Here is a 27,421-nt window from a genome sequence, read left to right as displayed (position 1 = left end):
GGCAATGGTTTTAAACTAGAACAGGGTAGATTTAGGTTGGAAATGAGGAAGAAATTATTTTCAGTGAGGGTGGTAGAATGCTGGAACAGGTTGCCCAGGAAGGCTGTAGATGCCCCATTCCTGGAGACATTCAATATCAAGCTTGATGAGGCTCTGAGCAGCCTAATCCAGTTAGGGATGGCCCTCCTTTCTGCACGGGGTGTTGGGTGAGATAACCTCTAGAGGTCCCTTCCAACCCAAAGCACTCTAAGATTCTATGGTTTGGACCTGGTGCTAGACAGGGCAGCACTCAGGGTTGCCATAGGGCACCCCAGCACTAAGGGCAGGCCTGGAGGTAGCTAAGCTTGAACTACAGTTCATCTATCTGGATAATCCCAGGCATAAGGATCTGCACAGGACCTGGTGACTTCTGTACATAGCAGGGCTGGGTCTGCCATGAGTTTAGACTCAGGGAGGTCACATATTGGGGGGGCTATATGGGAACCCATCGTGCCTGGGGAAAGGTCCAAGTGGAGAGGAGACCGCTGAGATGCGGAGCAGGAGGGCTGAAAGAGGACAATTAGCTGTGGTAAAAGCTAAGGCTGTGAAAGCACATTAGTGTAATTATTATTATTCCAATGATTTTTTTCCCCATGTTTTTGACAATTCAGTAAGAATTAGCTTAACAATGAAAACCTCTTTTGTTAAGTGCTAGTGAAGCTAAAACGTGGAGAAGCACAATAACATTTCACTTCACATCTGGAAGTTTCTAAGAATTTACCCAGCTCTTTAAAACAACAACAACAACAAAACCCCACAAAGTTCAGGAACTTCCCACCCAAAGTTTTCTTTCTAAAGGAAAATGGCAATTACTTCACAAACAGCACAGTGAAACCCTGGCGCTTTGGTGCTCTGCTGTCACAAACACACAGCTCTGCAAAACAGAGGCATGGCTACAAACATCCAGAGCTGCTGAAGGTGTGCTGTTCTCAACAAGGACCACAAGGACCACCAAGAACAAACCAAGCAGCAACTTCAGTCTGACCAGCAGCACCAGGGAATGGATCATCCTCCTGTACCTGGCACAGGTGAGGCTGCACCTCAAATACTCTTTAACCTCTTCATTGATGATCTGGATGAGGGGGTCGAGTCAGTCATCAGCAAGTTTGCAGATGACACCAAGTTAGGAGCAGATGTTAGTCAGTTAGAGGGTGGAAAGGCTCTGCAGAGGGACCTCGACCAACTGGACAGATGGGCAGAGGCCAACAGGATGGCATTCAACAAGTCCAAGTGCCAGGTGCTGCACTTTGGCCACAGCAATCCCATGCAGAGCTACAGGCTGGGGTCAGAGTGGCTGAGAGCTGCCAAACAGAGAGGGACCTGGGGGTGCTGATTGACAGCTGTCTGAATATGAGCCAGCAGTGTGCCCAGGTGGCCAAGAAGGCCAATGGCATCCTGGCCTGCATTAGGAATAGTGTGGCCAGCAGGAGCAGGGAAGTCATTGTGCCCTGGACTCTGCATTGGTTAGGCTGCACCTTGAGTCCTGTGTCCAGTTCTGGGCCCCTCAGTTTAAGAAGGACATTGAGAGACTTGAAGGTGTCCAGAGAAGGGCAACAAGGCTGGGGAGAGGCCTTGAACACAGCCCTGTGAGGAGAGGCTGAGGGAGCTGGGATTGTTTAGCCTGGAGAAGAGGAGGCTCAGGGGTGACCTTATTGCTCTCTACAACTACCTGAAAGGTGGTTGTAGCCGGGAAGGGGTTGGTCTCTTCTCCCAGGCAACCAGCACCAGAACAAGGGGACAGAGTCTCAAGCTGTGCCAGGGGAGGTTTAGACTCGAGATGAGGAGAAAGTTCTTCACTGAGAGAGTCGTTCATCATTGGGATGTGCTGCCCAGGGAGGTAGTGGAGTCACCGTCCCTGGAGGTGTTCAAGAGGGGATTGGACGTGGCACTTGGTGCCATGGTCTAGTCATGGGGTCTGTGTTGATAGGTTGGACTCGATGATTCTCGAGGTCTCTTCCAACCTTAGTTATACTGTGATACTGTGATACTGGGTTCAGTTTGGGGCCCTTAGCTCCAAGGAATTTGAGGGGCTGGAGGTGGTCCACAGAAGGGCAGTGAAGCTGGTGAAGGGTCTAAGAGAACAGGGCTGGTGAGGAATGGCTGAAGGAACTGATGTTGTTTAGCCTGGAGAAGAGGAGGCTGAGGGGAGGCCTTTTCACTCTCTACACCTCCCTGAAAGGAGGTTGAAGTGAGGTGGGGGTTGGTCTCCTCGCCCAAGTAAGAAGAAATAGGACAAGAGGAAATGGCTTCAGGTTGCACCAGGAGAGGTTTATGTTGGATATTAGGAACAAATTCTTGCCAAAAGGCTTGGCAAGCCCTGAACATGCTGCCCAGGGCAGTGGTGGAACCACCATCCCTGAAAGGATTTAAAAGCTGCTTAGATGTGGTGCTGAGGTATATAGTTTAGTGGCTTGCCAGCGCTGGGTTAATAGCTGGAGTTGATCTTAGAGGTCTTCTCCAGCCATAACAGTTCGATGATTCTATAATGTCTTTATCTGCTGAGATCAGCCAGTGTCACCAGAGGTACTGAAAGCTTTGGCACATGGGTACCACCACGATATTCCCCTTCCTCCCTCCCCCATCCTCTCAGAACACCAGCTGAGGCAGTAAGTATCCATAATGACAGAGCTTTAAAGAACAAAGAGTATATAAGGACAAAGTGGGAACGAATAAACAAACAAACAAAAAACACCCAACCAAAAAAAGCATAAGCCCAACAAAAGCCATTGCAATTAGCTAAACTATTAAATTAATGAAAAGGTATGAAGGAATAAAGTTTCCTGAATGTCAAGTTGACACAGGATTTGGTTATGTTCAGAAAAAGCAACTGGTCCCTTGAGTCAATGTCCCTGCTCCAGGGCCAGGCGTTAAAGGTTTGCTGGTGGATGTTGCTGGCGGATGTTGCTGGCTGAGGTGCTTTTGATCTGGGCTGCTGGCTGCAGCATGCCTCTCCCAGCCAACACAGACCCAGCTGCCCCCCTCCTGCGTCCTCAGGACGGGGAGGGCACAAAATGCTGCTGGCATGGGCAGGGCTGGCCAAAGTGGGGGCTCTGTAGGGAAGGAAGAGCTGAGAACTGCATCTCAGTGTCATCCAAACACCGCCTCGATCAGGCCTTTTTATCCTTTGCACCTTTAGCTTGCCATCACTCCTCCAAGGAGGACAAAACAGCAGGGCTGCTCTGTCATATCTCTGCCTTCACCTCTCCCGCAGGCGCCAGCCACAATTTTCCCTCTCTGAGGAAAGCAGCTTTGCTTGGGAGCACTTTACCTGTCAACATAGGCTCTGCCCTCAGCACCTCCTGAAGAGAGAGAGACCTTTCCTTTTGGGGAGGAGGGGAGGTGCTCCCGCCTACAGCAAACGTCAGGGTGTGGAGCAGGAAGCATGACATCAAGCACCTTGGAGGCTTCACAGTGACACCCCCGAGGGGTGGCCTAGATCCCTCACTCCCCAGCCCTACAAAGTAAACACCCAGCTGCTCAGAAGGACCTGGCAGGCTGGTGACTATTTCATGCCTGCAAGGTCATTTATGAGAGACAACCACAGACATGTATAGATCCATATAAGTGTCTTTCTGGATTCCTCCTGTGCTTCCTATATGTGTAAATCCAGAAGCTTAACCAGTGAGGTACCAACAAGCCCTTCGAATGAAGCCATTTGTCTCAGACAACCGCCTGAGCTGCCTCGGATGTCGCTGTCTCGCCACTGACAATACGAGGCTCTTAAGTGTCCTAAAATTGTACTGTGAGTTCCCCAGCGCTCTCTCCCCCGCCTTTGCTCCTCTCCCTCGAGCTTCTTCCTGCGTTTCTCCAGCAAAACACTCTCTCACACAAATAAACATGCAGGGAGGCACAAAAGGCATTTTCTCTGGCTGTACCACACAGCCAGAGAGTTTCTCATTCAAATATTCAGCTGCATCCTTCAGAGATCAAAAGCGCAGCACCACAAGAAGGCAAGGCACGAACATCTCAAGCCAACTCAAACTTCCCTTTCATTCCTATCCTGGCTGAGGGAACAGAGAGATCTGTAACCCCCACCGTGATGGCTGTCAGGTGTCACAGACCCAGGACCCCTGCACACCCAGGTACAGCCCTATTGCATGTCCCATCTCTCCAGATTACAATAGTGGCCATTACAGCCTCTATGAGCAATGTCTGTGCAACAGGCAGGTGTATCTGGGTGCTATAGGCTATCTGGGTGCTATGAGGTCTCCAGAGAGGTGCAAAACTGGAGCTGGCACATCCTGAACTGACTGGAGAAAGCTCCTTGCTAAAAACCTAAAGTGGACTCTGGCCCAGGGAATGGTTCCCATGTCCTCAGCAGCACCCAGAGAAACTAGGGCTCATTGCACAGGGGAGAAGAAGGAGCAGCAGTGCTGCTTACCTGGTGCACAGCCTCCACCAGCATGGCCAGAGCTGCAGCATTGTGGCACCTTCCTGCAGGAGGATGTATGGTTGAAATGCACCCTGCCCCAGAACGTGCCTCCTTTGTACCCTCACCTCCCAGTCAGGGACCATTTGCCAGAATGAACTGCGTGGTGGGCTTGGTTTTATCAACAAGGATTGGCTCCCCTGCCCAGCAACCTCCATGGCTGAGCCTTTCAGCCCTCCTTCCACCTCAAACATCCCTTTTCCCACTGGGGACCTCCCTGAAGGGGCAACAGGACTAAGCCCTGGCAGCTACCCCACTCCTTTCCCCACAGGTCGGTGAGGAAGGTGCTGAGCAGGAGCCACAGAGTTTGGCACGTTTACTGTGTAATATATGAACTCCTACCAGTTTTATAAGCCCCTCCTGGCTCAAATCACATTGTAATTCTGAACAGCCTTAAACTCATTTAAATCCTAATAAAAACACCTCCCTACATTTGCATTTGCTGCTCGTGGGTCCCCGGGGCTGCGGCGGCAGCAGGTCCTCCGAACTGATAACGCTCAGGATGCTGCATGCCGGGAGCCATCCCTCACGGCGGGGTCAGGACGTGCAATTAACAGCACCATTAAAAAAATAGGTGTGGGAAATGGACCACCTGACTGATTCAGGATGAGGAACGGCGCAGGCAGGTGCCAAAGCTTTCACCAGTGTCCCACCCCTTCTTTAGATTCCTAGTGAGGCTCAGGCCCAGGTACATGGCTCTGACAGAACAAGGCACCTGCAGATAGCACCATAAGGGGGTTCTCAAAAAGGAGAGGGAATGACTAATGAAATGCCAGCAGACAACAAGCTGTGTGGCTGCTGCTGGAAGTTTGTGCATGAATGCCACAGAGGCACCCTGGGGGTAGATGGGGACAGACGCAAGAACTTGCCCTGTTTTCCCACATTGCCTGGTGGCAAGGAGGGTGCTGCTGGTACAGCTTGGAGGCATGTCACTCTGTGGGAAAGGCACTGTGACTGCATCTCGCAGCACATCATCCACCCCCAGAACACCCTGGTGAAGCGCCAGCTCTGCCTGACCCTCAACGCAGGCCAGTGGTATTTGCTATGCCTTAGCTGGAGGAGGTAGTGAGGGGCTGGGTGGTGGGAGCCTGAGAGGTCCAGCTTCCATCAGCAAGCCCATGCAGCTCTCACCTCACTCCAGGCACAGCAGGACTGTCAGGTCAGCAGCGACCCAAGGCTTGCCCTTGCCCAAGAGCACCCTCCCCAACTCTTCTGCTGCACCACTTCCTACAGCATCCATGTGTCTTCCTGCAGCCACTTGCCTCCATGCCCAGCTCTGCTCCATTTCCACCCCACTCACCAGCCTCAACTTGCCCAGTGCTTTATGCCTGCCTGTTCTCGGTGATGACATTAATAGGCTCTCCTGAAACAGTGAGATTATGAGCTATACCCTTCCAGCAATAGAATTACTAATTATTACTGAGATAAATGGGAATATCAATGATGAAAGTCAATATTATTGCCTCCTTTGTTCCTGTTTGTTTTATTTGTAGATGAAAAGACCACTCAGCCTGTCTCCCCAGGATGTGGCTGGGAGCTGGAACAGCTCCTCTTGGCAGGCTCGTCCAGAGTCGTGCTCTGATAAGAAATCATACTGCACACATGCTTGCAAAGGGCTCTCTAAATCAGCAGCTCTCAAAAGCAGGCATTGTCTTTGATTGATTCATAAAACTGGAGCTGCCTCCGTTCTCCACTCCAGTACCAGGCGAGGGAGGATTTAGGGGAGGGGGAAGGTGCGATGTGGGTGGAAGTGAGTAATTGCAGAACATGGCATGGCACAGGGAACACTCCAGTTTGGCTGGGCTTGATGTTCACGCCTTCATCCTCCTCTCCTAGTAGTTTAGCCTCCCAGATGGGGACTGAGGACCCTCCCCAGGCCCTGACTCCCATTCTTGGGCTGACCTTGGGCAAGTCCACAGCACTGCCGCAGGCAGGCGAGCACTTGCAGTGGCAACACTGCTTTATTCAGCAAGTCTGCTTCCTCCATGTACTCTGGAGTCAGAGCTGCTGATTTCAGTGACAGGAGACCTGTTTTTTTAAGCCCTATTACCCTCGCAGAGCTAACAGAGCTAAGAGGGAGTGAATGGGATGCTAATTTTGGATCACAGCTAACGTCAGGAGAGCACTTCCTGGAGTGGCAGGCAAGCAAGCGGATGTGCTCCCTGAGGCCACAACCCACCACCAGCTGCCCCACGTCTATCCCCACAGCCATGACCCACCACCAGGTGCCCCATGTCTGTCCCCGTGGCCATAACCCACCACTGGGAAGCAGGATGCAGCCCAGAGGGAGCCATGGAATGCACATTGGAGTGGCACAGTCCAGCATGTCTCAAGCATAAGGGACATTTCTCTCATTCCTAATACACCCTAATCCATTTCTAAACTAGCTCAATTTCCTTCCAAGTCCTCTGTCCACCATCTGCAAACATTCATGGGAACATACCAACCCTCTGACCCTCCCCATCCAAGTATCAATACAGTGATTGCCCCTCACTATTGAACACAAACCAGCCCATTCTTTCTCCATGACAAGGAGGACTCTCCTGATGCCTCTCTCCCAGTGCAATGAAATCAGGAGAACTGGAAGCCTTGCAGGAGTAATTATTCCAGTTTTCAAGAAGAAACCAGCCTGCCCTGAATAGTGCATGGGAGGTAATTGTTTTCAAAGCTTTTTAGCCCCCCTTTCCCCTCCCCAGCTCTTCCTGCCATGTCCGGGTGCAGTTAAGCAGAAAGTATCAGTGGATAAACCCAAGGAAACAAACTGCCAGGCACACCCAGCTCCTTCTCTCACTCACTCCTGCTTCTTCTGCATTTAACATTAATTAATCCCAGGCAACCAGCACCAGAACAAGGGGACACAGTCTCAAGCTGCGCCAGGGGAGGTTTAGACTCGAGGTGAGGAGGAAGTTCTTCACCGAGCGAGTCGTTCGTCATTGGGATGTGCTGCCCAGGGAGGTGGTGGAGTCACCGTCCCTGGAGGTGTTCAAGAGGGGATTGGATGTGGCACTTGGTGCCATGGTCTAGTCATGAGGTCTGTGTTGATAGGTTGGACTCGACAATCCTCGAGGTCCTTTCCAACCTAAGTGATACTGTGATACTGTGTGACATCCCAAGCTGTGTGTGCATGATCCAATCTCCCACCCCAAGACAGGAAAGAATGCCTCACAGCCTCACTAGCACAGCACCCAGGCTCCTGCCACAAATAGCCCCTGATGGTCCCTGCCAAGATTCACAGGCACTGCAAGGCCCTCAGCATCAGGCATCCCGCTGCAGAGCTCCCTGGATTCACTGGGCTGTGGTGGTGGCATCCAGGTTTGCACCAAGGACCTGCAGCAGCACACACGATGCCATCCTGGGTCCCTGCACAGCCTATTAGCATCTTGCACAATTAACATTTTTGCAAAAGCACCATCAAAAAAAAATATCATCAGCAACAATAACATAAAAATATCTCCTTATGCTAATAACTTTGTCAGCCTGTGGAGTGAGAGGCTTGGAAAGAAAGCTGGCTTAATCTAGAAAGCCAGGTGGGAATCAGGCAAGGAATGGGAAAGGAACTCAGGACTTTTCTTGGTCCTGCTGGGGTGAAGGAGCAGACCTCCTGACACAGGCTACAGAACTCTGCTCTGCTGCAGCCCTTCCCTCAAGCCTTGTTTTCTCTCCCTCAGCTCTTTCCAGTCATCCTGTTTAAACACAGCTTTTGGGACAGCCAAACATGAGTGACCACACTGTCCCTGCAGCTTCCCTGGGGACAGACCCCACACTGCTGCTACTCTTACATGGCACTCCCTCCACCGTCTAGAGCTACCAGCTAGTCCCCTTTGGGGACAGTGTGAGGTGGAAGGGGGTCCCAGAGAGATTCTCCTGCTGCACAGGCAGCCTGGCTCTGTTGCATTGATTTTTGTTGCTCTGAGCCAGCCAGCAGAATGAAGTTATCAGGGAGGGAATGTTTCCACCTGACAACTTGTATTGCTCCTTCTCCAAGTGCTGACCTGCACACTGCTCCCAGGAGAGACCCTTCTGCTAAACCAGCTGCCAACCTGTCCCTCCCCAGCTCCTGCCATGCCAGATGCCACCACCCAGACCCTTCCCCACTCATTCTTTCTTCCACACCCTAGGTCACCTGCATCATCCTCCTTGCTCCTGGCTACCCTCATGAGGGGTTTCTGGCCCACTGCAGCATGAGATGGGGAACCTGTGATGTCCCCATTCCCACTTAGAGGTTTTTGACATAACCTTGATGCTGAAAATCTGCTTTGAAAAAGTGAAAAACCAAACCACTTCTGTGACAGAGGCTTTGTGGGAAGTCTGACCTATTGCAAGTTTGTGACTACATCACCAGAGCAGCACCAGAGAGGAAAGGGAGGATTTTTTGGGAGCATTTATGGCACACGCAGTCAGAGAGGAAGAGCCACATCCCTCAGAAACCACATGAGTTCAAAGATTTGCTCAGTTTAAACACTAAAAATTCATGCATTAAAAATCCACAAAGTTCAGCCCTGCCTCAGAACTAAATAAAACCTCTGACCACATCAACCAGCCCCAAGGTTCACTGTCTCCTTGGGGAGAGGGTTTAGGTGTCTGCTGGTTGCTCAGGCTCAGAGGCTGCCTGTCAACACCAGGCCTTGCTTCAACTCCAGACTTTTGGGCATGGTGGAGGGGCTGTGCACTGACCCCAAGGTCTTCAGGACCTGAGATGTGGTTGCTGCCCACCATTATGCTACATAGCTGCCCCAGCCTTACACTGCTAGTGCAGAAACCAGGCTGAGAAACCTAAACATCCCCATTCTGGAGAGGAGAAGGTTCACAGGAGATCATATGGTGGCCTTCCAGTATCTGAAGGGGGCTCCAAGAAAGCTGCTCAGGGACTTTATAGGGTATCAGATAGTGATGGACTGGGGGGAATGGAGTAAAACTAGAAGTGGGTAGATTCAGATTGGATGTCAGGAAGAAGTTCTTCACCATGAGGGTGGTGAGAGACTAGCACAGGTTGCCCAGGGAGGTGGTGGAAGCCTCATCCCCAGGTTTTTAAGGCCAGGCTGGGTGTGGCTCTGGGCATCCTGGTCTAGTGTGAGGTGTCCCTGCCATGGAACTGGCTGATCATAGTATCATAGTATCATAGTATCATTCAGGGTTGGAAGGGACCACAAGGATCATCTAGTTCCAACCCCCCTGCCATGGGCAGGGACACCCCACACTAGATCAGCCTGGCCAGAGCCTCAGCCAGCCTGGGCTTAAACACCTCCAGGGACAGGGCCCCGACCACCTCCCTGGACAACCCATTCCAGGCCTTCACCACTCTCCCTTCCAGCCCTGTCAGTTCTATGATTCAGTTATCCCAAACTTCCTAGGAAATAACATTTTTCTTTTCTCAAAGGCAAGAACCCATGGAAAAACAAAATCACCTCGCTTGCTAAATACTGTTCTGGGGGGGGGAAGCCAACACACACACACAAAAAAAGAGAAAAAGGAAAAGAATAAATCTTCAACTTTTGCAAATGGCACTCAGGAAGAAAATACCCCAAAGCAGATGGCTCTCAGAGCTCGTGTTTTCAGGGAGGACTTTAAGCAGCACGACCGTTTCCCAGTAGAATTGTGTTTTGATAGAAGATCACCAAGAATAAACCCATTTCAGGGCTTGCTGCCGAGAAGGTGTTTTGACAGAAAGCTGCTATTTCGATGGTCCCTCCGCTTGCTCTGTCAGCCCTGACACGGTGGGAACTCCTCTGACCCAGCCTCCTCTGCACACAGCTTTGCCAGGGCCTGCAAGGAGCACCCGCGGGAGCCGGCGGGGAGAGGTGCCTCAGATCGTTCCTGCTTACCATAAAAACGGGGAAGCAGCAGAGAGGAGCTAGAAATACCTCTCCTCAAAGCTGAAAACACCTCTCTGCTGGCCCCTCTTGTGCAGGAACGTCAGGCAAGGGGAGGCCAGGTCCCTTTTTTGCATGCATCAGGTTGAGTCTCTGCAGCCTGCTCGTTGCTTTGAGCAAAACAGGATGTAAAGGGGAAATTACCTGGCTGTGTGCATGTGTCCCTGTGAAAGCCACTTCTCCCTCACCACTTTGATTCCCTCTCCTCTGAACCAGGCGTGGGATGCTGCCTCCTGGGCAGCTCCAGGTGAGCCCCTGCGCTCTGCCCCAAGCCAAGGTGTCTCTCCCAGTGGTGCCACTCCTGCAGAGCAAGGATCTATCTCATGCCACCCTGGACAGCATCCAGCTTGAACACTGCCCCCTTGCTCAGCTCTGGCATACAAAAGATGTTTGAATCATTCTAATACTTTTAATTCTATTTTTTTTAAATCAACTGAATCCTGCTGGTGGTGGAGAGAGATCTCTTTCTTTCTTCTCTCTCGAGGACTGACATCCAGGGAAACTGCCTCAGCCCAGACAGCTCTGCTGTTTGCTGTCTCACTCATTGCCTGCATCAGCCTGACAGTGCACAGATGTCAGCTGAGGACTGGGCTGTACAGAACGAGCTGGAACTGGCTGCTGCCTCCCAACTGTCCCGGCGAGAGCGCCGGCAGGAGGCTGAGTCGGCAGAGGGAGGGCCGACGCCTTGCAGTGCTAATAGAGACATCTCACCCGACGCTGCTTTCTGAGGGCCCTCTCTCGCCTGCCCTCTCCTGGAACATCAAACTATTTCTGCCCAGCATCCCCGAGGCTGCAGTGCTCAGCTGCCCACGCTGGCTCGCTCCATGCAGCCAGCGTTTGCCCTCACCTATGCTGGAGCAAGCCGCCTAAGCAGAGCTGTACGGCCACATGACAATGACTTATCTGTTAACATCACCCAAATACTCATTTTGGATGCCCTCCCCTCCCGGTAAAGCCCTCCCCTCCCGGTAAAGCCCTCCCCTATGCAGGTGTGATGGATGAAACGTTTCCTACCTGTTCCCGACATGCAGGCAGCACCTGCCTCAGGTCCTGGTTGAAAGCTGCATTGCCTTACAGCCCAGGAGGGCTGGGTGGCAGCCCCAGACTCTGAGGGGAAGGCATTTCTACCTTGCTTATGGCAGCAGAAACCAGTCCAAGCCTGGTCTCAGTGAGACAGAAGCATGTGAGTGTCATATGCTGGGCGACAGGACAGCTCCCGACCTCGTGTGCCACCTACCCAGGTCAGATGAAGGCAGGATGCTGGGGGATCAGTTGCCAGGGGCGTGCTGGGCTTTGGCCTCTCCTCTGCGTTTCACTCATGCACTGTGGGTGAAACAAGATGGCAATTAGGGCTTTAAACCTGGTGTTGGAGAGGCAGGCAGGAGAGAAATTAAAAAGCTGGGAACGCTTCTTCCCCCTCCCCCTGCTCTCCTGCCCCAAACCAGAGCTCGTCTTGAGTTTAATCTTCATCTGAGCCAATATTTAAAAGCTATAAATCAGGCTGCAACAGACAGAAAAACACAGCAACCAAAATTTAGTGGACCTGCTGCTGAAAGGCCCAGAATGAACTGCTGAATAGAAGCCATTTTCCCATGGAAATAGAGCAAGCCTGTACTTAGCAGAGCATTGATCTGCTGACAGCTACCGGGACAGATTTGGGCCAGAGCACTTGGGAATCACTTGCAGTGATCTCTCAAGAAACACATGCCGTGCAGAAGCCCTCTGAAAAACATGGTTGTAAAGCAGTGCTGTAGCTGTCTACAAGGCTGGGTGGCATTCAGTAACCAGCCTGACTGCACAGCCCTCCATGAGCCTTCCCCAACAGGCAGTACTGCCTGGGCAGCTCAGAGCCCGGTCTGCATCCCTGTACTCCAGTCTTGGTGGCTCCAGGTTGGGCAGAGCAAGAAAATGCTGCACAGAGGACGCTACTAAAGCCCAGAGCTGCAAAAAGGTCTTACAGCTGAGGCCCTCAGCAACTGGGTATGAGGTTTTGGCTGCAGAACACTGTGCCCCGGGGACCCAAGTGGGGTGTTTGGGGGCCTTTATACAGACATAATAGCATTTGCCTGTGGTGTGTTACAGCCAGGGTCAGCCCAAAACACTGTCCAGAGCAAAGCACCATCATACCTCCCTGGGGACAATAGGTTGGGCCCTGCCAAATACCAGGAGCTCCATTTTAGCCAAGGAGTGCACAGGAAGAGTGGCTCTGTCCCACCCTGCCCTCCCACAGCCTTGTCCTGTCTGCTGTCCTGGGAGGTGGAGGATGTTGCCTAAACCCTGCTGGGCAAGATGATCCCTCTGCCTGCCCCATCCCAGAGCTGCCCTGTATATGGGGGACACTGCAGCCTGGTCAGGGTGCCAGCACCAGAGAGCTCAAATTGACCATGTTCTGGCCTCAGGCTCACCTTCCTGCCCCTCCCCTCCATCCCCTTCCCCTTCCATTCCCTTCCCCCCCACTGACTGCCACAGCCAAGGTATGTGCTGGAGAGGAGCCAGCCCAGGTACCACAGCTGAGACCTTCTTGTCTTGTGTGGAAAGAGGAGTGCCTCATGTTCATCTTTTCTACTGCCAGAAACCATTTTCCCACCACAATTTTCACTGGTTTGGGGGATGAAGCCAAAGCAGGGAGATCTATTCCACCTTTTTTGGAATACCAAATTGTTTCTGAATCCTCTGCCTGTCCTTCCCAGCACAGAACAGAGCTCTGGGCTGCTCAGGAGTCTTTCACCTGCCCACTAGCTTCTCCATGGCAGTTATCACCTGAGATACCATAGGACGCCACAGGAAAGCAAATCCATCTCACTTTCAGAGGTGTTGAGTGCCCTTGGCACTTACTGGCCTCAACGTGGGGTGCTCACTGCCCCCAGCCCTCGGCTAATTCTCACCATCACAGGGCCAGCAGCAGAGAAGCAGATGACTTGGAGGACACAAGGAGCAGTGAGGGCAGATGTGAGGGTGGCTGCAGAGCTTTCTCTCCTGCATAGCCATCTCAGCCAGCCCCTTAAGAACATCACTCCAGCACAGACTGGATCCATAACACCAATTAATGGTTCACTGCTTGTTGTGGGGGATTTTGTTCCCGTTATTGACTACATCTCCTTATGAACTCATCTACTTAGCAGATCTTACAGTGATCCCAAAAGCTACCAAAATAAAACCTTCCAAGGAAAAAGCAGGAACAAACCAGGAACAAGCCAATGCCTCTGCTCAAGCAGAACACAACCTGCCCAACCATGCCTCAAAGGACACACGAGGTCCCAATGTGGCTCAGAGCCTACCAGAGAGCACTGGCAAATAGGGAACAACTTATTTGGGTTATTTATTTATTGATGCTTTCACACACCACTTCTTTTAAAGGGCTAAAAGCATGGCTATGGATTTAACATATTTAAATGGATCAAAATCTGTGTAGCTAGGAAGGAAAACAACTCTCCCACCCCAAACTTCTTGTGGGCTGGGACTTGCTTTTCAATCTTCCACCCACAGCAAATATTTCAAATCCTTTTTTTTTTTTTTTTGAAGCTGAAAGGCTGCTTCTGGGGACTTCTGAGGACTGCTCCACCACCCTCCTCCATCACTGCCCTAAGTGCACCTTACACAGTCAGGGACACCTTGGCAGAGAGGTCACCTGAGAGACAGGGGACAATAAAGGCATCTGTGTGCAAGGAGATCATCCAGGGGATGACAATACAAACGAGAAGCCTTCCTTCCACCTCCTCCATCAGCAGCTCTCCACAAGGAGGATCAATGCAGCCCACTGCAAGTGCACCGTTGTTCCATTTTTAATTAATGAAAGAAAAAACTAATCATTGAATTAAACTTCTCATTACTCCAGCTGAATACCCACTAAGTAAATTTAATTACTGTACGAATCTGGCTTCTCCCTGCCTGTTTCATTAGCTACTGATAAAGATGGAGCTGGGGGAAAAAGAAAGAGAGGGTGAGATGAAAACAGAAGGAGAATGGAAGACGGGAACAATAAATGCAAAAACAGAGGTAAATGATTCAGCAAGTTTCAGGGGGTTCCAGGAAGGGCCTGGGGAAAGACCTTCTCACTGTTTCCAAACCAGGCTGGAGGGATTGCTGGTGTGACAAACTCCCTTTCTCCAACCCACTATCCGCCCAGGGACAACCACCATCTTCCAGGCTTGTGTCTCACATAGGAACACACAGGCCCATGAGCTCTGTCTCCACGGATCTACCCACAGCCCAGAGGTCAGTCTCTGCTCCAAGCAGCCAGCAGCTGAGCTGGTGCTCCAGCACTTCACAAGGATCCCTTCGGCACAGAGGCCACAAGGCTGAGGTCTTACCACCCTACCCAGAACCACCTCTTGCACACTCTGGGTTTAAAGCCACCTGCAAGACATCAGACAAAGGCTTGGGCTCAACTGGCTCCCCTCCAAATCAGGGCAGCCACTGGGTTCAGATCTGCAGCAATTCTTCATTCCTCCTAATTTTGTCTAGCTCTGAACAGCCAGGTTTTGAGTCTGCAACAAAGGCAGCAGCCCTGTAAGGCTTCAGCAGGGAGCTAGTGCTGACAAAAGCAAGGGGAGCACAGGAAAGTGGATATCAAGCACCTGCTGTCCCACCACGTGCCCAGACTCCTGCCAGGTACTCTTTGCATGTGAAGCTTTTCTGCTGGAGTGGGAGTCCTGTGTGCCCAGGCTGCTGGGAGCTGGGGACATGCCAGCAGCACGCTCCTCTGAGACGATGGGCAGATGCATTTCTGCAACCCCCACCCCCTGCACTGCACAGATTGTTTATGGCACGATTTTGGGTCTCTCCTACTCTTCAGCTACGATTCATGACCCCATCCCTCCTTCCTGAAGGCCAGTATGAGCCACCATGGGGAAGGTATAGCCCCACGCACAGGGAGGTGCCCAGCAGCCCCTGCCAGGCGCAGCAATCCCCCTTCCAGCAGACGCCTCCCTGGCCAGCAGTTCTGCCATGTGGCTGTTGATAAGGGTACCCTTGGAATAAAATGGGGGTGGAGAGAGTGTAGGAAAGGTAAAGTGCAGCCTCTTTCTCAAACCAGGAAGCTGCAGCTTTCAGCTGAGAGCATGGTGGAAGGGCCACCCTGGGGCTCACAGGGACAAGGGGCAAGTGCGGTCAGACCATCTCCTCTTTGTCATTAAGGGACCATGCAGGCTCCTTATGTAGCCCCATGGGCAGGATCCTGTTCACTGTGAGGCCCTGTCCCTCTGCCTCATGTTGGCAGCTTGTGGCCTTCATAGTGCCCAGCCTCTGCTATTCTGGCAAGAAGATGAGGTTCTTCCTCATTTCCATGACTTTCTTACATCTTCTGAACCCAATTCTAAATTCTTTGGCCATACAAGTTAGTCACCTTTCTCCCTTCCCTCTTCAACATCTATCCAGTACTTTCCTGCTCTCCTCCTCCCTCCTGAGCCCAACAGGCTCCTTCCCCAGAGTGTTTTCTTCTGTTCAGGTCAAGCTTATCCACAAAGACCCTCCAGGCAGACCAGAAGGTCCCTTCAGAGTCACGTTTACCCCTGCTCTACCTCAAACTGGACTTTCCCAAACTCTGTATAGTCAAAGCATTGAGCTGACAGGCACAGATGATGTTCTTCAGGGAGCAAATGGGGCTGGGGGCGATCTGCCATGGATCTGTGGCACCCAGCAGAGATCTGGGCACCAGTACTAGAAGCTACCACAGCCTTAGGGCTCCATTGCACACCTGGGAAGCTGCTGCCTCCCAGGTAGGCTCATGCATAGAGTGCTCTCGACTCAGGCACAAGCTTTCTGCTGCCACAGCTAAAATTAGCTCCCACTGAGTCTCTCCTGCCATCCCTGAAGTCCTTGGTACAACATGTTCTGCCACCACAAGCTCTTCCCAAGCTCTCACTCAAAACCTCCCAGCGATGCGTAGTAGGTGCCTCACAGCTCCCACTCCCTCACACAGGCAAAGCAAACAACCCCACAGGCTTTGCAGCCACCACCTACCTCCCTGCTCCAGAGCTCCCAAAAAGCCCCTTGTGCTGCCCACCAGCCCTGCTCTAGCAGCATTCCAACAGCTTCCAACCCCAACAGCAGCAGATCCTGAAGATCTGGGCAGGGAAAGGGGAAAGGGGGGAGGGGGATGAGGGGAGGAGTGTGTGTTGTTTGCTTGGGTTTTCTTTTGGTGGCCAAGCTGAGAGAACAATTCAGGTTGACTGAAGTGGTTTTTGTTTGGTTTTGGGTTGGGGTGGGAGTTTTTTTGGGTTTGGGAGTTTTTTGGGGGGTTGTTTTGGTTGTTTGCTTTTTTTGGTCGGTCGCTTTTGCTTTTGTTTTATTTTGTTGGCTTTTGGTTTCTTTATATATTGTTTTTCTTTGCCAAATTTTCAAGTCCCAGTAATAACCAGGGGCTGAATGAAGCCCTTTGGATTGAAGTGAGCTTTCATTTTGTTTGTAGGTGGCTTTCCCTACCCCACACTGGAAAGAAGGGGAGAAAAAAAAAAAACACCAAAACCAACCCACCACAAAAAAAAAACAACCCTAGGAAAAAAAAAAATTCAAAATGAAATGTCATCCTGAAATCCTGAAACAGATGGCTGAAAGGTTTCAGTTTGAAAATGTCAAAATCAAACTTTTCAGTGTTTCACTTTTTTTTCTCTCCCCCCCCCCCCCCCAGCCAATACCACTTGCTAAATACAACCTGGATTCGTGAGCTGTGGCTGTTGACTGCAACCTGAGTTATTTGGTGCAAAAGCTGCTCCCTCAGTCTTTTGTGTGTGTGAGTGTGTGCACCCTGCTGCAGCAGGGAGAAACACGTGGAGCAGGCAGGAAAGAGAACCCTGCAGAGTGTCCTCCGCCAGAGAAGTGCCACAGCAGAGCAAAGCAGCAAAAAAAAAACAACCCACCCCCAACCACCCAGGACTTACCTTGGCAGCAGACCTCTGCAGCTTCGTTTTGGGTTCTGGAGGGGCTTCTTGTGCAGCAGAGGGAGAGGGGGGGAAGGACAGGGTGGTCCTGCCTGTCTCATGGGCCCCAATGCAGAGCAGCTGGGCACCTCGCTCAGCCCTGGATCTGCAGCCCTGCAAGACAGGAGGAGGAGAGCATAAGAAGATGCTGAAAGAAGCAACATCCAATCTGGGCAAAAAAGGAAGGAGGTGTTGGGGAATGAGGCCAGGCAGAGTCAAGGGATTAGGGCAAGGCAGTGGCAGCAAGCAGCTCTTGAGTGCTGGCTGGCATCAGGTCTGCTCTCCTGACTCCACTCTCCCCCATGCAATGGTTTTCATCTCCTCTTGCCCTGCTCCCAAGGTGCACTCACCCTTCTGTTTGCTAGCACAGTGTTTGTGTGCCAATGTGCACACAAGAGAAGCAGGAGGAGTTCTTAAGTATCACATCAACAGCAAACCCTAAGCCCCCCTGGAGACCATCTCCAGAAAGCTTTGTGCCCTCCCACCCATAGACATTGTTCACTTAACCTAGCCCACACCACAGCAGCGCTGGCAGACAGTCATGGAGGAGGGCTTTGCCCACCTGACCTCTTCTCAAGAAGGGCTAATGGTCACCTCAGAGCTGGTCAAAAATCGGGTTCTAGGGCTGAGATCTAATTGTCAGCTGGGAACCAGCATGGGGCTGATTTAATCTCACTGATACCAAACCCATGACCCCTTTCCTGTGCTCCAAGGCTGTGGGAGGGTGGTCCTGGGTGCTAGTCCTTGCCACTGCCTTTTGCCAGCACCACCCTCCAGGGCCTGTCCCCCAGATGAGTGTCTAGGTGACACCGTGATGCAAGAGGGCAGCAAGCCTGCTGGACCACACCCAAGGTTTGAGCAGGCAGGAGTCAGGTTTTGATTGTAAAGTTCACAGCCCAAGAGTTTTCAAGCACAGCTGAGGTCCAGCAGCTCCAAATTCAGAGCCTTGCCACACAGGAAGGGAACAGAGATGATTCAAATTAAATTTGCTCTTACTTCCCCAAAAGCTGCAGGATTCCCAAGGTACACTTGGCACCATGCAGCAGAAAGCAGCAAAACAAGCCAGAACTTGAATCCATCCCAAAGTCATGGTTATAAAATTCAGCTTCATGTTCCACAAGAAGCCAGGTATGGAAATCACATGCCCCAAGATTCTATGAAAACAAGAGCTGACATCTAAGCCCCAAATGGATGAGGCTCTGTCCAGCCTGATCTAGTGTGGGGTGTCCCTGCCCATGGCAGGGGGGTTGGAACTAGATGATCCTTGTGGTCCCTTCCAACCCTGAATGAAACTATGAAACTATGAAACAAATCCACGAGTCAAGTAAGAGTTCAGGTTGGGAACGTAGGGTCATTATCTTCTCCCTATTGCCCCGGGCTCAGTTCAGGAGCAGCAGCTCTGAGATGCAGCAGGAACATTCCTCCCTTCCTTCCAACACCACAAAATGCTGAGGCTGGTGTCAGAAAACCTGGTTTTGTGAGCTCACGAGCCCAATTGCTAGATGAAAGAGGATTAGATGAAGCTTAGACTAAGCATCTCAACAGTATCAACCCCTAAGATGATGCTCAGCCATTGCTACTGCTAAGGTAACACAGACAGATTTATCTGCTCAGAGAGAAGGCTCTTACACAGAGCCCTCCTCGGCACAAAGAGGGCTCCTCAGGAGGAGGCTGTGTGTCCACAGGATCAGGGCAGGGCTGGCTGCCCACGGGCAGGAGTCTGCCGGATGGAGCCACATGGAATAAGACTGGCTCCAAACTCAAGCCTCCTCCCAAGTTCAGGGGGCGGCAAACGGAAATTAAGCCCATCTGTTCCTGAAGCATTGCACCAGTGGAGAGGTGAGGAGCTGAAAAATCTGAGCTCTAAAGAAATCCAAAGTGCTAGAGACAGAGCCAGCAAGCTGCCCATCAGGGAGGGGATGCCATGTCCCAGGCTCACTCCTGCAGAGAGTTTGGAGATCTCGATCCAGACCTTGGAGAAGGGAAGGCTGAGGAGAGACCTCACTGATCTCTACAACTCCCTGAAAGGAGGCTGGAGTGAGGTGGGGGTTGGTCTCTTCTCCCTAGTAACAAGTGATAGAACAAGAGGAAATGGCCTCAAGTTGTGCCAGGAGAGGTCTCAAGCTGCACCAGGGGAAGTTTAGGCTGGAGGTGAGGAGAAAGTTCTTCACTGAGAGAGTTGTTAGCCATTGGAATGTGCTGCCCAGGGAGGTGGTGGAGTCACTGTCCCTGGAGGTGTTCAAGAGGGGATTGGACGTGGCACTTGATGCCATGGTCTAGTCATGAGGTCTGTGGTGACAGGTTGGACTCGATGATCCTCGAGGTCTCTTCCAACCTTGGCTATACTGTGATATTAGGAATAATTTCTTCACTGCAAGAGTGCTCAGGGATTGGAACAGGCTGCCCAGAGAGGTGGTGGAGTCACCATCCCTGGAGGTGTTCAGGACAAACCTGTGGACATGGCACTTTGGGCACAGTTTCGTGGCCATGATGGTGTTAGGTTGATGGTTGGACCTTAGTGGGTCCTTAGGGTCTTAGTGGTCTTTTCCAACCAAAATAATTCTGTGATTCTATGAAACCTCTTGAACAAGGGAGCTGCAACAGCATGTGGGTCCCCTACAATTAACCCACCTTGGCAGAGATGAAGTGAGGCAGTTGGGGCTCTCCAAGCTTCATGGATGAGCTGCAGACAAAGGAAGGGAAACAGAGGCAGGCACCCAGGGCTGTCAGACCAGCAGTGCCACACAGCTCTGGAGATACCTCAGACTCATCAGTGAGCCCCAGCACTGCAGCCATCCCAGCCCCGGCAGATGTGCCTTGTCATGTGGAATGGTGTTTCAGCAAAGAGCATTAAGTGATCAGTCAGCATTAGAAACAGCCAGGTTTGATGTGTTTAAAAGAAAATGTCTCCCTTCTTATCTCCTTTGCTGCACCCAATTTTCATCTTCAGAATCTCCTCACTTTTTTGTTCTACCCCCAGTCCAAACAAACTCTGCTGTCAAGCCATAACACTTGCTTTGCATTTCTGCCACATTCATTCCTATAAATCATTCAGAACCAAACTGAACCTTCACATTTTCCCCTTCTCCCTTGCAGGAACAGTGCTGAGCCACCCTGGAAATCCATTTTTTGCCTGGTTTCTGCTCAAAGCCAGGACAGCAGGGTATTGGCTGGGAGAAGAGGCATGGGAGGTAGCAGCCAGGTGGGATTTGGAAGTGCTGCCTACAAAGCACCTCTTGGTGCCAGGAGATTTAAATAAAGCAATGTTTACACAGCCTTTATCCCTGAGAGACGGAAATTATGAGGGAGCAGAATAGCAGCAGGCATGGGGAGACAGAGGGAGGTTTAGGCGTGGGTCCCGAGCACCACTCAGATGACCTAGGGCCAGGCCAGCGAAGGAGGTGAGATGGCTCCGAGGAGGCACAGCCAGCAGCAGGAAGCAGGCAGGAGTACCTGGCCCCTCATGCTTGCAAGGAGTAGAGACTCAGATTTAGCAAAGAGTATTTATGAGTATTGAGGGAGGGGGGAAAAAAAAGCAGCAAGCCATGCCACAGGGAATAGCAAGGCTTTCTTGTGGCTGGCAGCTGAGTGGAATAAATCTATCCACTGGGCATAAATTGTTTAAGCAAAAAAAAAAATCCCTCTCAACATGACTATTATGCAAGAAAAACAGCAATCAAAAAAAAAAAGGGAAAGAAAACTCTGAACCCTCATAATTTCTCTCCTCAAGGTCAGAGCTGTTAGTCTCCACCATGAAGGAGAAGCAGCGCCTTGCACTATCAAGTTTAAGCAATAGAAATGAAACGTTTGGGAAGTGAGTGTGTGTCTGCCTGGACCGACCTGCCTGGCTGCATTAGGGTAGATGTCTTCATTTAAGAGCAAAATATCTTGTGGGGAGGCTCAGTGGTGGGGCAAAGGGACAGTCTGGGGCAAGTGAAGAGGAGCAGTGTGCTTCGGCAGTCAGCCTGATGCCCGCTCAGATGCAGATGGAGCAGGACCCCAGAGCCGTGCAGGCAGCCCAGCTGCATTTCTGACCCCACAAGCAGGATTATGCTGCTGCTGCTGGTCCATTCCTACCCTCATTCCAAGTGCAGGGCTGGAAAAGGTCACTCCTGTCATCTCCAGGAAGGGAGCTGGCTGTGGCACACCACAGGGATGGGGCAGAGGCACGCAGGGATAAGGGAGGCATCAGCCACTGGGGCTGCAACAGACACAGAGAGCAGCCTTGTGTCAGAGCAAAGGATCTGGTTATTATGCAGAGCCTGTGCTAAGGTAGCTGCTTTAGTGCACTGCAGGCACTAAATTAAGGGGACATTTACAACCCACAATGCAGAGAAGCAGCTGCTAAAGGTGGCCACAGTGAGTGACTTCACCTCTGGGTGAAAGGCTCCATGAAATGTCTGCTGTGAGGAATGTCGACAGGAGAACAAATCCTTCCTTCCACCTCCTGCCCTGTAGGGCAATGCCAGGACATGTCTGGGCACCTGGGAAAAGTGGGGACCGGTAACAACCTGCTCTGCTTAGTGCAAGACAGGGGTCTCCAAGACCTGCCCTGCTTAGAGGGGATGCAAAGTCCATGGGATACTGAAGCTTAGTCCAACTAGTAGAGTCCAGCGCAACAAACCACACCACCATCACCAGGACAGTGCTTAGCTGGAATAAGCCCAAAGGATCTGCTCCCCAGACATTAAGATTCCCCAGACCAAGCCTTGCCCAGGCTCCATGCAGCACAGACCAGCACTAGAGCATCAAGCAGTTCCTGGTGATAAAACCCTGGTGCCTGCTCACCCTTTTTCTCTGCCCTGGATAGCCAAGCTGAGAGTCCTACAGGATAATGACTCCTGTGGCTACTGGGAGCAGCCAGCACTGCTTCCTTCCTCCTCCCACACCCATGCCAAGCCCAGCTCACCAGGGCTTTCCACCCAGCACTACTCCTTCTTCCTCTTCACCTGGTAGGAACAGCCAACTGCAGCAGTGGCCAAAGCTCAGTGTGCCTGCAGGGATGAGCCAGCCATGCTGTGCACTTCCCCTCTTCCCCACTGCCATGGCAGTGCCCAGCTCATTTGCTGATAATGACACCAGGACCTTTTCTTTGCAGATCCAGGGATGTACTCTGATGTGCTCAGCCATGCAGACAAGGGGATAGCTCTTGGTGGGAGCTGGCATAGACCTCTCCCAGCCCAAGGCACTGAGCCCAGGGGCAGTCTGTCACCTCCTGGAGTTGGCAAAGCAGCCAAGGGGAAGGGGAAGCAGAGGAAGACGTGGGGAGAGCAGAGATGACCTGATATGCACAGGAGACAAGGAGAAAGGGGTTAACTCTGCCCCACCAACACAAAAGCAGGCAGGGGCACTGCGAGGGCATCTCAAGGTTGCAGCACAGGCAGCAGCTTTGGTCAATAATTCAGCATGCTGGGCTGTGAGCACAGCTGAGGAGGGGCATTTCCACCTGAGCAGAGGGAACAGCAGCCAGGGGTGGGAAGACACTTCTCAACGGAATCAGAGCTCTGCAAGGCGCTGGGAAGCAGAGGGACTGGCCCACTCACCCACTGGAAAGCACTGGTTATGTCATGCTTACATCCCTGCAGCTTTTAAATCCTTTTCAGAAAGCTAACTCAATACATTTATGCTCAAACATCTCCAAATCCCAGGTGTTTACTGCCTGGGGGAGCTTACAGCCACTCTTACCACCTCCCACAGCTTCAAGGTAGCACATGTTAGAGCAGTTTGAGCACCCAGCCACTGAGGCCAGCCCAGGACAGGGTCCATGATCCCTCATGCAAGCAGACTGCTGCACCCTGTGCAGCTCACATCAGAGCAGGGTGCCAGCAGCACCAGCCAGCCTAGGCACTCTGGGAGCACCTTTACTCAAAGGATTGCTCCAAGGCCCCACCTAGGAACAGATGGCTGCTCCTCTGCAGCTTCTCAGAGGCTTCTCCTGCTTGCCAGCAGAGCCAAGGCCCTGCAGCTCCCATGCCTTTGGGAACCACGTGCTTGAGTGCATCCAGACGTATTGCACTTGGCAATGGGATTGGCAAAGGACCATTCCTGGCTTCTTTTGTGGAACAGGTCAGACCAGTGGGTCATGAATTGTCTCCTTTGGCCTTTAAATGTGCAACAGGTGGAATACAAAGGTCTTGAACTCCTGTGACAGATGACCTCTAAGCTTGGAGGGCTGCCCAGCGCAAAGCATCCTGCCATCTCAAACCAAAGACTGTGCAATAGGCCCCCAGGTAAGCACATCCCAGGGTGAGCATCTGATGAGCCATGGGGAAGCTGAAGCCAAGGCCAAGGCCAGTTACAGGAATAGAACTGGCTCAGACTGAGCCAATGTGACTCTCCAGCACTTTGCAAGCAGCTATCCATCCTGTGGGCTAGCTGGCTGTCACGTCAGTGCACCTCCCAACCCTTTCCTGATAACACTGATGCTTCACAAGACTAGCTCAAGAAGGTTTGGGAGGGTTATTATCCAAAGCCAGGTGGGCTGGACTTGACCCAAACCTTAGGCAAGTGATTAAAATGATTGGCATGTTTTTGGAAAGAAAACTGCTGTGCTGTACCTGCCATCCATCTCCAGAAAGCTAATAACTCCACATAGAATCATAGACTTGTTAGAGTTGGAAGGTACCTCAAGGATCATCTACTTCCAACCCCCCTGCCATGGGCAGGGACCCCTCACACTAGACCAGGTTGCTCAGAACCAGGCACGCTTGTAAGGCTATGCAAGCACACAAGTGCTTGCAGACTGCTGAAGCTCACCCTTCAGCTGCAGCTCTGGACCAGCTACCCCCTGCAGGCTCCTTTGGCCAAGATGCTCCTTGAGCGTTGTGTGCTCACATGTGAGCAGCTCTCCCTGTAGGATCAGGGGTGAGATACTTGGTCATGGGTTTGAGTGTTGAATTGCTGGTCTGTGTGCCCCATGACCTGAAGGATTTTCACCACGTGGGTTACGTGAGGAGTCTGTTCCAGTTGGGAACAGATTGTCATAAAATTGCCTTTCCTTAGGATCTGGATTCAGGTTCTATCTAAGCCCCTTTGCTCCTACAGACAAGAGGAAATGGCCTCAAGTTTCACCAGGGGAGGTTTAGATTGAACATTAGGAACAATTTGTTCCCCAAAAGGGCTGTCCAGCTCTGCAACAGGCTGCCAAGGACAGTGGAGTCACCATCCCTTGAGGGATTTAAAAGCCATGTAGCTGTGGGGCTCAGGATGTTTATTTAGTGATGACCTGGCAGTGCTGGGCTTAATCTGAAAGGTCTCTTCCAACAAAAATGATTATATGATGCTTCAGGACAGGGTGCCAGCCATGAACAAAGCCTTTTGCTTTGCCTACATATGTTAAAAAACTAAGTTTCATTTCTTTCAGAACAAAGGAAACTAAAGGCAGCAGCACTTCCAGGAGATCAGATCAGGAGTCCAGCCTTTCCAAAGTACCAGCTCTACCAGCTCCCATGTCCTCCTTACCACCATCCTTACCAGTGCAGTACCCACACTGGGGCAAGGGCTGCTCTCCCAGGCACACTGGGGTCTCAGGTGAGTGTTCCTCCATGCCGGAGGAGGAGGACACCCCACTCAGTCTCTTCTGGGTTCAATGCCAGAAGCTAACACTCAGCTATCAGTTAAGGGATCGACCTTAAGGGCAAGCACAGCCCAAACAGCCCACAGCTACTTGCTTCAGCTTGACCACATTGCCCCAGGGACTGGCAGCTGAGGACTTACAAACTGGGGACATTATATGGCCTCTGAGTTATTTTGCACATCGTTGCCCTGGAGACTACAACATCCAGGGACCTCTAGGGAACCAAGAGAGGTCATCCAATTTTGCATCCTGTACGTAACCAACCTGTGCCAAATGCTCAGCTGTGGCACCAGCACAGAAGATGCCAAGCTTGCTGTGCTGAGAAGTTGAACTGTGCTTAGATGGGGATCCCAAACAGGATAAAATCTGCATTTAATACCTATTATCCTAACATCTCCCCATCTGTCCACTTCCCTCACATGCCCGTAACTGCAATGTGCCAGGGCTGCCTGATATCAATGGCACTTTAATTTCATCATTCACAACTTATTTAGAGCAATTAGGAGGCAATGAGCACATGCCAAGGGCCAGGATGCACTTGAATGGCATCCAAGGGTTACTGCAGTATCACAGGAGACCTTCAGATGGAATTATTGGTCTGCAGAAAAAAACCTTAAACAGAAAAAAGGTGATCCCCAGAGGGAGGATAAAGTTCTCCTTGGTCTTGTAGGTCCCTTTTTAATTTGAAATAGGCTGACAGAAATCTGAAGAGATGATATTCCTCATGTAATTAGTGAAGAGACAGCATCTCAGGTTGGAAGACAAGGATAGATGCTCTGTGTGGGCATCTGGCTGGAGGGGCAAGGCAGGGATTCCTGGGAGGTCCATTACCTCGGCCCACCGCTGGCTTTTCTGGGAGCAGAGACGAGACTGAGCCATTTGGAAATCCTGGCCAGAAAGGCAAAGCAAAAAGCTGATTTTCCCTCCTGCAGAAAGCCACAAAGAGATCCACCAAAGAACGCCAGCCAGCCCGCAGCCCGGCTTCCCAGCGTCCCCGTTTCACAGGAGGCAGGTGAGGTGCCAAAGGAGGGGACAGCTCCTCACTTCTGATTCAGCCACATGCCCACACTCCTCCCTCACAGGCTCTTTAAATGCCTGCCTGCGTGAGAAAAGCAGTGGCCTATTTCTTTTTCTGAGCAGCTCAGTGCAGCCTCCACCTCAGAGCACGGCGCGCACAGGTCTTATTTAGGATGCTGCAGACGCGTCCACAGGGACTTCAGGAACAGTCTGTGGAAAGAGAAGACTGAGTGGGCAACCTGACTCACTTTACTGTTTACAGAAGTGTGCACAAGCGTCTTCCATTTGGGGGAAATTCAGCACAGCTCCTGTTGACTCTGGGGAGCAGAGGGAAGTGGATCTTCTCCAGCACGTTCTCCCCTGATGCAGAATAACTGCTCACCAGCTTTCTCATCCTGGCTTACCAAAAGAGGGATCATCCCTCACAGCTACGATCCAAACCTCTGATCCTGGCAATTCCTCCACAACACAGGAGAAGCTGAGAGCTGCTCTAATCTGCTCTGATGGGTGAGGGCTGTGGAGGAGATTAGCTTCCTCCCAAGCAGGAGAAAGCAGAGCAAGACATGAGAGGGAACTGGTGTTGTGCATGTGGGTGCCCTGAAGAGGTCTGGTTATAGCTGGCTGCAAAACTCAGCTCTGAGCTCCTTGCCAAAGAGCCTGACTCATGCAGACAAATCAACCTGGCACCATCCCTTGCATATGGGGAAAGCAGGGGATAAGCACAGGAGTTACAGTAGACCCTGGTCCAGAGCCAGAATAGGCTCAGTCTTCACCTTGAGCCCTGCCCTCAAGGAAGTCACTTTAGGCTCTCAAACGAGAGCTTTGTGCAAAGATCCCAGAATGTCATGGCAGAGAATTGCAGAATGGTAGGGGAACCTCTGGAGACCAACTCCAGCCTCCCTGCTAAAGCCAGGTCACCTCTATAGCAGCACAGCCCAAGTCACACAGGCATGTCATCCTTCCAAGGAACTTCTCTTCCCATCCAGGACAGGACAACTGCTGTGGTCTCCCTTTGCTGTCCTAATCTCACCTTTCTGTTGAGGCCGATCACAAGAGCACCACACAGTATCAACAGCAAGGTGCCTGCTGGAGTGCAGATGCTATAGAATCATAGAATCATAGAATCAATAAGGTTGGAAAAGACCTCAAAGATCATCAAGTCCAACCTGTCACCACAGACCTCATGACTACTAAACCATGGCACCAAGTGCCACATCCAATCCCCTCTTGAACACCTCCAGGGACAGTGACTCCACCACCTCCCTGGGCAGCACATTCTAATGGCTAACAACTCTCTCTGTGAAGAACTTTCTCCTCACCTCGAGCCTAAACTTCCCCTGGTGCAAGTTGAGACTGTGTCCTCTTGTGCTGGTGCAAGAGGAGATTGGATGTGGCACTTGGTGCCATGGTCTAGTCATGAGGTCTGTGGTGACAGGTTGGACTCGATGATCCTCGAGGTCTCTTCCAACCTTAGTTATACAGTGATACTGTGAAATAGTTGCTTGGGAGAAGAGACCAACCCCCTCCTGTCTACAACCACCCTTCAGGTAGTTGTAGACAGCAATAAGGTCTC

At 51.6% G+C, this 27,421-nt stretch overlaps 1 protein-coding gene across 2 annotated transcripts in view; it reads right to left on the bottom strand.

Moving 5' to 3' along the window:
• Positions 1-25,741, bottom strand: part of LINGO1 (leucine rich repeat and Ig domain containing 1) — an 88,160-nt gene extending 62,419 nt beyond the window's left edge. Inside the window, exons 1-2 of one of the 2 annotated variants that reach the window (XM_068144256.1) lie at positions 25,663-25,741; positions 17,217-17,369 (exon numbers count right to left, since the gene is read on the bottom strand). In XM_068144256.1, the coding sequence (XP_068000357.1) occupies positions 17,217-17,369; positions 25,663-25,710 (201 nt within the window). In that variant the 5' untranslated portion in view covers positions 25,711-25,741. Of the gene's footprint in view, positions 1-11,575; positions 11,662-17,216; positions 17,370-25,662 lie in introns of those variants that run through there. The other variant, XM_068144258.1, reaches the window with a different exon arrangement.
• Positions 25,742-27,421: the final 1,680 nt, after the last annotated feature.

This window comes from Melanerpes formicivorus, unplaced genomic scaffold, assembly GCF_026170545.1.
Source record: "Melanerpes formicivorus ecotype bairdi unplaced genomic scaffold, bMelFor1.0.p_v2 SCAF_10, whole genome shotgun sequence".
Classification (NCBI taxonomy): Eukaryota; Metazoa; Chordata; class Aves; order Piciformes; family Picidae; genus Melanerpes; species Melanerpes formicivorus.
Note: the sequence above shows the minus strand (reverse complement) of the source record. Positions and strands in the feature narration are given on the sequence as shown.